At 35.7% G+C, this 9,727-nt stretch overlaps 1 protein-coding gene and 1 non-coding gene across 2 annotated transcripts; one reads left to right on the top strand and one right to left on the bottom strand.

Moving 5' to 3' along the window:
- Positions 1-1,034: 1,034 nt before the first annotated feature.
- LOC112098690 lies at positions 1,035-1,141 on the bottom strand. The gene has a single exon (XR_002905799.1). It is a non-coding gene; the product is annotated as a small nucleolar RNA R71 (small nucleolar RNA).
- A 1,251-nt stretch (positions 1,142-2,392) lies between these two features.
- LOC112098054 lies at positions 2,393-3,136 on the top strand. Its single transcript, XM_024183662.1, has one exon. It carries the CDS (start codon positions 2,393-2,395, stop codon positions 3,134-3,136), a length of 744 nt encoding a protein of 247 aa, XP_024039430.1.
- Positions 3,137-9,727: the final 6,591 nt, after the last annotated feature.

Below are 9,727 nucleotides of genomic sequence, written 5' to 3'. Positions count from 1 at the left end.
AGACCATTAAGAGAGTTTATTCACTCAACTACTCTATATTCTCATTATTTTTATCCTTAAGTTTGATGTGATAATCTACTTTGTTGCATTTTATTTATTGTGTTTTTATTTTAATTAGTAAATTAGTTTCATCAATTGTTTATTTTATTTTAGCACAAAATCTACACTGTTAAGATTGCTGTAGCAAATTTGATAACATCAATCCCTGTGGAGACGTTCTTGAATACTCATAACTTTATTACTTGTTGTGTACACTTGCACATTGACACCAATAACATTAGTATTTATACACCAACAAGTTTTTGGCGCCGTTGCCGGGGATTGATTGTTCATTGTGATTTGTGAAATTAGTTTTAACGGTGCTAATTTTTTATTTTATTTTAATTTGTTTATTTTATTGACATAGGTGATCTAGCAACCCTTACATGCGCAAATATAAATCTATTGACTTCCAGTTTGATCCAGAAATTGAAAGAACTGCAAGGAGATTGAGAAGAGAGCATCGGGAATTACAAGCTGCTGTAGCAATTGATGATTTGTAAGATTTGAGAAACTTGAACCGTTGAGAGGGGATACAACCAGTCAATGTACATGAAAGTCTGAATGATCAATGTGTTCAAAGGCAACCAGGGAACAACAACATTATTCACATGGCGAACGATAGAGATAGAGCCATTCGAGACTACGTAGTGTTGACTCCTCAAGCCATACATCCGGGAATAGTTAGACCCGACGTTCAAGCTGACAATTTTGAACTCAAACCCGTGATGTTTCAAATGCTTCAAACAGTGAGGCAATTTAATGGTTTGCCATCCGAAGATCCTCATCTACACCTTAAGTTATTTCTGAAAGTGAGTGATGCTTTCAAGATTGCTGGAGCATCGCAGGAAGCATTGAGACTCAAACTTTTCCCGTTTTCTTTGAGAGATCGAGCAAGAGCATGGTTGAATTCTCTACCACTAGATTCTATCACTACATAGAATGATTTGGCTGATAAATTTTTGATGCAATACTTCCCGCCAACCAAGAATGCAAAGTTGAGGAACGAGATCACATCTTTCCATCAACTTGAAGATGAGAGCTTGTGTGATGCATGGGAGAGATTTAAGGAGTTACTCAGGAGATGTCCTCATCATGGTATTCCTTGCTGCATACAGTTGGAAACTTTCTATAATGGTCTCAACCAAAGCACTAGATTGATGGTGGATGCTTCAGCAAATGGGGCCTTGTTATCTAAGTCTTACAATGAGGCTTATGAAATTTTGGAGAGGATATCCAACAATAACTATCAGTGGCCATCAACCAGACAAGCTGCAGCAAGAGGAACAACAAGAGTTCATAAAGTAGATGCCTTGACAGCATTGTCAGCCCAAGTAGCTTCATTAACAAAGCTGGTAAAGGCTATGAGTATTGCTCCAGCAACTGTTAACCAAATTTCTGATGTGTCTTGCGTTTATTGTGGAGAAGGGCATTTATTCGACAATTGTCCTGGGAATCCAATTTCAGTCAATTATGTGGCAGCTTCAATAGACAGAACCAGGACAATCCATATTCAAACACTTACAACCCTGGATGGAGACAGCACCTGAACTTTTCATGGAGTAATCAGAATCAACCTGCTACAACATTCAGTGGACAGAACAGACTTGCTCAACCTAGTGGATTTTATCAGTAAAATCAAGAGCAAAGAAGCATCAACAATGATCAACTCAGCTCCCTTGAAGGTTTGATTAAGGATTATATTGTGAAGAATGAAGCAGTTGTCCAAAGTCATACTGTATCTTTGAGAAACTTGGAAAATCAAATTGGACAGCTTGCTGTAGCATTAAGCAACAGACCTCAAGGCAGTTTACCCAGCAACACAGAAGACCCAAGAAGAGAAGGGAAAGAGCACTGCAAAGTGATTAACTTGAGATCTGGAAAAGATATTGATAGTTCAATTGGTGTACTAAAAAGGAGAATTGATTCCAACAAAGGTAAAGAAGACACTCAAGTAGAGAAGGAGTCATAATTTTTCACTTTTCAAAATGTAAATCGACACAGTTCTACTACAACATTTGCAGAAAGTTATGATCCAACACTTAGCGGTGAGGCAGTTACAACATTAACATCAACAGAACCGAGTAAAGCAAAAGAGAAGTAGCCTGCACAACCTGCTGCAGCACAGTAGTTTAGACACCCACCACCCTTCCCTCAAAGATTTCAGAAGCAGCAACAAGATAAGCAGTTCAACAAAATCTTAGGAGTGCTGAAACAACTACATATCAATATTCCTTTTGTGGAAGCTCTAGAGCAAATGCCAAATTATGTGAAATTTTTGAAAGATATCTTGACAAAGAAAAAAAGACTTGGAGAATTTGAGACAGTTGCTCTAACACGAGAGTGTAGCCGAATGCTTCAGAGTAAGATACCGCAGAAGATGAAGGATCCAGGAAGCTTCATAATCCCATGCTCCCTAGGCACTAAATACAGTGGCAAAACACTTTGTGATTTAGGGGCTAGCATCAATCTCATGTCTTTATCAGTGTTTAAGCAATTGGGAGTTGGTGAATGTAGACCAACAACAATGACTTTACAACTTGCTGACAGATCTCATGTATATCCAGAAGGTAAGATTGAAGATGTGTTGGTGAAGGTGGATAAATTTATTTTTCCAGTAGATTTTATTGTGCTAGACTTTGAGGCAGACAAAGAAGTGCCAATCATTCTAGGGAGACCTTTCTTAGCCACGGGAAAGACTTTAATTAATGTTCAAAAAGGAGAATTAACCATGAGGGTGAATAACCAGCAAGTTAAATTCAATGTGCTGGATGCCATGAAGAGTTCCGATGAGATTGAAGATTGTAATTTTATCAGTGTTGTGGACTTTGTTGTAGCAGAGAAATTACACAGTTGCTGCAGTGAGGAAGCAATCAATGCTGTAACATTGGAAGAACTTGATGGTGAAGATCATGAAGCAGCTAACATAACATGGTCAGGAGAGAAGCAACCCTTCAGAATTGACGAGCAAATCCAACAAAGGGAACTCACCCCATACCAACAAGAATTCAAGGTTAATGGGTCGAAAATGAAGCACTGTATGAGAGATGATGTGAACAGCCTAAAGACGGATATGTTCTTGAATGATCCAGGTTGAGCAAACAAGAAAAGTCAGGCTGAAAGACCTAAAATCAAGCACTAATTGGGAGGCAACCCAATAAGGGAAGTTGTTTCAAGTTTTTAAGGCATGAATTTAGCTTTTAAATTATTTAGTTTGTCTTTTTGTTATTTTAAGTGTGCATCTAATTTTTTTTTTTTATGTTTTTGTATTAAATTACAGTAAGAAAAAAATGTGGGCAAAAAGAACATGAAGGAATTGCTGCAGCATCACTTACAACATGACATATAACAGAAGATTCTCAAACAACAGAGGCATTTCTTGCTTTTCCAGCAGCAAATAGATTGATCAAATTTTATGATGAGTGTTTGAGAAGTGGATCAAAGAAGAAGTGACCCCTTTATGGCCTGTGCTGCAACAGTGCTTCTAGCAACATAGCAGTACCCCTAACCGCTAGTTTATTTTACTTCTTGCTGCAAAAATTTTCTTTCATTTAGTTTTAATTTTCTAATTCATTCTGCATGTCCTTTTATTTAGTGTATGCATGTCTAGTTTATGTGGTTTTATTTTGTGTGCTTGTGAGGACACAACACCACTCAAGTTTGGGGGGGTTGTGTTTCTGAGTGCATATGTTTATGCTTGTGTTGTGTAAAGCTCTGTTATCTAATATTTGTGTATGGATTTGAAAACCTAATGAAGATAAATTGAGTGTTATTCAGTATTTATGAGAAAGCCAAGTAAAAATAGTTATAGATGAAGGTTGAACTTCTGTCCCGACACTTAGACTTTGGTTGAGTTTTATGAGAATGCTGTAGCAGAGCCAGAAAAAAAAAAGAGTATAAAATATCTCAAGTTTGGGGAAAAATTTTTGTTGGACTGTGCCTGTTATGAAATAAATTCTGCTCCAATAGTTTAAGTTGCTGAGTAACCAGGGTTGAGTATGCACCCCATATGCAAACTTGAGTCTAAAGGCAACATGAGCTACGGGCAGTGCTGCAGCAATTATAAAAAAAAAAGAAGAAAAGAAAAAAAATGATTATAAAGAGGTCTGCTACCTAGAATACTGAGTAACTTGGTCTGTTCATGAGCCCCATATTCAGCCTTGAGTCAAAGGTGTCCACAGGTATGACCTAAATATAACATCCTGAATGCGTTGCTGTAGCAACTCTGACATGTACTTTGAATGAGTAATTGGGTGTCGTCATTACAAGTGATAGGCATTCACATGAAAGCTTAATGTTGCATTGAAGGGTTTAACTGAAAAAAAAAATTATTATTGTTGTAGCACAGTTTGAATATAATTGTGAGTTCTGCTCCCCCATATGTGAATATATTTGTGTTCTACCTCTGAATTGTATACAAAGTTTGTGCCATGTTGTAGCACCTCTAGAATTTGATCAAAGTGGCACATACACACTTTGGACAGAATGAAGCCTACGTCTAGAACTGAACTACTATGGCAATTTTGTATGATTAAGAGTGTGATTTGAGGGTGGAAGAATCCTTGCAAATTTGATGACATAGTTAAGTTATTTGTTGCATGATTGTGTGATTACAGAGTGAGTGTTGTTGTCATTACTTGAGGACAAGTAACGATTTAAGTTTGGGGGTGTGATAACTCTATGAAATGAGAGTTATTATGGCAATTCTAGACTTAAATCAAGATCACTTAGAGAGTAAATGATGTGTTTTTATTGCATTTTTGTTACATTTGACATAAACATTCATTTTAGTTTAGTCCGTGCTCAAATTGTGCATAATTGTAGGTTTCCAGAAGCTTATAATTCATGGAAGGAATGTTGATGCAATAGGCTGGCAAAAAGGCGGAAGAACATGGCTACAAAAGAGTTGAAACAAATCTGGAACAGTGCAGTTGCTGTAGCAACCATTGCTGGAGCAATCTTGGAACAACGACAAAGATAATTCTATGCGGGATAACTGCAGAATTGCGATCTGCAGTTTCCTAATCTGACTTATGCGCGCCCTAGGGTTCCGTTTTCCCTAATTTTCAACTATGAAAGAAGCACACATCATAAGGAAAAAAGGGGGCCGTCACCCAAGGAAAAAAACACAAAGAAACAAAAGAAAAACAAGATTAAAGAGAGAGATTAAGGGCTGCACAAGAGGAGAATTTGCATAAACCAATTGGGAGCTCAATCATTCTTATTCTTCTCTTGCTTTCTCGTTTTCTATTTATTTATGGGGATGTATTTCATGGCTGAAACTTTGTTCTTTATTTTTCTTTTACAAACCATGAACTAAATTTATTTGTGGTTGAGTGATAAACAATCTTGATGGTTTATTGACTGAATATATGTGTTGCTGAATGTTTGTTGTAACAGTTTGTTTTGATAGTATTTATTTTTATTCATTATTTTGGTTGATCACCCATTTAATGATACTAGTTAGGGGAGAGCCGCAAAAGGGCATATCTTAGTGGAACATATCAAAGCAATACTTGATCTTAAATTGAGTTTCCCGGATTGAGTTTTACTTGAGTCCCAAAAAGGCCATGCTTGATTTAAGATTAGTGATGAACTAGACATAAGGATTCACCTTGTAGGGTAAATAGAACCTAAGCGTGTAATGCTATATCTTATGTTGGCATAGCAACTAATCACTGTTAGGTTATATATAGATATAAGATATCCAACATGCGACGGCTGATGATACATAAGGATTCTGCCCAGTGCTGTAGCAAATACTGCAGCAACCGAGCCAACCATTAGAAAATAGTCAAGACCATTAAGAGAGTTTATTCACTAACTACTCTATATTCTCATTGTTTTATCCTTGAGATTGACGTGATAATTTACTTTGTTGCATTTTATTTATTGTGTTTTTATTTTAATTAGTAAATTAGTTTCATTAATTGTTTATTTTATTTTAGCACAAAATCTACACTGTTAAGATTGTTGTAGCAAATCTGATAACATCAATCCCTGTGGCATCGATCTTGAATACTCATCACTTTATTACTTGTTGTGTACACTTGCACATTGACACCAATAGTATTAGTATTTATACACCAACAACTGTACTAGACTAGACTTAGCCTATACAATAAGTAAACTTAGCAGATATACGAGTAATCTAGGAGCTGATAATTGAAAAGTTATCATAAGAGTACTCAGGTATCTTCGATACACTCATAACTATGGACTTCATTATACTAGGTATCCAGCATATTAGATAGGTATAGTGATGCTAACTAGATCTCATATATAAAAGACTCAAAACCCACTAGTAGGTATGTGTTTACACTAGCAAGTGCAGTTGTATCGTGGAGGTCTTCTAAACAGATAATAATTGCCAGATCTACAATGGAATATGAATTTATTACATTAGATAAATATGGTGAGAAGCATAATGGCTACAAAATGTTTTAGAGGGTATTCCAAAGTGGCCAAAGCATGTGCCTACAATTTGTATTAATTGCGATAGTCAATCAACTATTAGTAAGGCACAAAGCAACATGTATAATGGTAAGTCTAGACACATACGTCGTAGACATAATACCATTAAACAACTTATTTCTACTGGAGTTATTGCTATTGACTATGGAAGGTCAAAGGATAACATCGCGGATCCACTAACCAAAGGATTAAAACAAGAGCTAGTAGAAAAATCCTTGAGGGGAATGGGACTAAAACCCTTAGAATGATAAGTCAATAACGAAGGAATACGCAACTTAGTTGACTGGAGATCCCAAGATCTAGGTTCAAAGGACAACCTAATTATTAAAGACTAAAGTTGGATCACTGTGGGGGTCATATTCTTGTGAGGGTTACCTCTTTGACCATTTCTACGATGAAACAATGATGCTCGCATGGGAAAGGTTAAGCTAGGCTCTTAATGATTCTTATACGTCAGAAATCCAAATGGAGTAATGCGGGTTACTCTTAATTAAGATATGTGAGAGAGAAGTAGGGTCGCTTAAAAAGGAACTGATAAGGGTTCAATTCTTAGAAACTCTTGTAGAACTAGGTAGATGTTCAAGGCCAAAACGAACATAACCATTAGAACTCAACAATGTTAAGAGCGATATCCGTGTGTAGTATATCATCGTTTACACAAACGGCATAACAGTTCAAAGACATCGCATCTACTGATTAGCTAGTAAAGTAAATATACTATCACAAGGGAAGGTTCAAAGGATGAGACCTACCTATCCTATGCAAGATTTCGATTCAGTGAACTCGATCATTGTTGGTGTATAAATACTAATGCTATTGGTGTCAATGTGCAAGTGTACACAACAAGTAATAAAGTGATGAGTATTCAAGATCGTCTCCACAGGGATTAATGTTATCAGATTTGCTACAGCAATCGTAACAGTGCAGATTTTGTGTCTAAATTAAGATAAACAATTGATGAAACTAATATACTAATTAAAATAAAAACGCAATAAATAAAATGCAACAAAGTAAATTATCACTTCAATCTCAAGGATAAAATCAATGGGATTATAAAGTAGTTGAGTGAATAAACTTTCTTAATGGTCTTGACTATTTTTCTAATGTTTGATTCGGTTGCTACAACATTTTAGGCAGAATTCTTATGTATCCTTAGCCGTCGCATGTTGGATATCTTATATCTATATGCAACCTAACAATGATCAGTTGCTATGCCAACATAAGACATAGCATTACACGCTTAGGTTCTATTTACCCTACAAGGTGAATCCTTATGTCTAGTTCATCACTAATCTTAAATCAAGCATGGCCCTTTTGGGACTCAAGTAAAACTTAATCCGGGAAACTCAATTTAAGATCAAGTATTGTTCTGATATGTTACACTAAGATAGGCCTTTTTGCGGCTCTCTCATAACTTGTATCATTAAATGGGTGATCAACCGAAATAACGAATAAAAATAAATACTATCAAAACAAACTGCTACAGCAAACATGCAGCAACACATATATTCAGTCAATAAACTATCAAAATTGTTTATCACTCAACCACAAATAAATTTAGTTCATGGTTTATAAAAGAAAAATAAAGAACAAAGTTTCAGCCATGAAACACATCCCCATAAATAAATAGAAAACGAGAAAGCAATAGAAGAATAAGAATGATTGAGCTCCCAATTGATTTATGCAAATTCTCCTCTTGTGCAGCCCTTAATCTCTCTCTTGAATCTTGTTTTTCTTTTGTTTCTTTGTGTTTTTCTCCTTGGGTGACGGCTCTCTCTATTCCTTATGATGTGTGCTTCTTTTATAACTGAAAATTAGGGTAAACGGAAGCCTAAGGTGCGCATAAGTCAGATTAGGAAACTGCAGATCGCAATTCTGCAAGTATCCCGCGTGGAATTTTCTCTGTCGTTGTTCCAGGATTGCTACAACAACGGCTACAGCAATGGTTGCTACAACAACTGTACTGTTCCAGATTTGTTTCAATTCTTTTATAGTCATGTTCTTCCTCCTTTTTGCCAACCTATTGCATCGACATTCCTTCCATGAATTATAAGCTTCTGAAACCTACAATTATGCACACAATTTGAGCACGAATTACTTTAAATCAAGCAAAACTTATTAAGACTAAACTAAAATGAATGTTTATGCAAAATGTAACAAAAATGCAATAAAAACACATCATTTACTCTCTAAGTGATCTTGATTTAAGTCTAAAATTGCCATAATAACTCTCATTTCATAGAGTTATCAATCATTAAGGTCAAAAGTGGTTTTGATGTCAAATTTAGCGGTTTTTTGTTTTACTGCCAATTTTCATTCATGTGGGGGATTGTTGAAAAAATAACATATTAGGAAGCTATTTTAAGGGCACATTTTGAGTGGGACCCACTTAGCGAAAGTTGAAAATCTGGAGAGGTTCGGATTCTACTCTGTGAACACTTCGAAATGGTATATTTATATACTAAAAATGATGCTTAGGTGAATGAGAAATTGACTCTCAAAGTGCACTTTTGTAGTTGGAAATTTGAAAGGAAATGGAAACTTATCCCATGAGGGAAAAATAAGCTAAATGATTTGTGTTTATATATAGATAATCATCCATACATGAGTAAGAATTTTAAAGATAGAGACTCTCTCCGTTCGCGCGTGTGCAGGGGGGTGCAAATCCAAGCCCAATTTGGTTGAACTCGTGTATGTCCACACGTCCTGCATACACAAATGTCGGCCCAAAATCATCCAGGCCTGCATGGCCACGTTTTTTTATTTCCTTTCCTTTTAAATTTTGTAACAGTTTTGCACAATTAAAAATCAAAAGCAGTTTTGATTTGTGAATAAATTTTGAACTGTTACAAAATTGAATATTTTTAATTCAAATGGGCTGTTACAGAAGCAAATTAAATCAAATATTAAATTCAAATATTCAATTTTATTATTCAACAATTACATACCCTCATGTATATAAAAGCGAGTCTTCATTTTCTCTTTTATACACAACAAACACACAGAGCACTTGAAAAAAAAAATTTTCCTCCTCTGACGTTCTGTTTTGATCGAGATTCTGCATTGTTACTGTTTGCCAAAATTATTTGTGCGTGCTTGACGAATAATTTGTTCCCGTTGTATCCTGAGAAACAGATACCAATAAACCTAAAAGCACCGTAATAGTGGTAAATCTGTTTTAAGGAGACTGTTGTTTAACAGGCCTCGGGATTTT

This window comes from Citrus clementina, unplaced genomic scaffold (genome assembly GCF_000493195.1).
Source record: "Citrus clementina cultivar Clemenules unplaced genomic scaffold, Citrus_clementina_v1.0 scaffold_5, whole genome shotgun sequence".
Lineage (NCBI taxonomy): Eukaryota > Viridiplantae > Streptophyta > Magnoliopsida > Sapindales > Rutaceae > Citrus > Citrus x clementina.
Note: the sequence above shows the minus strand (reverse complement) of the source record. Positions and strands in the feature narration are given on the sequence as shown.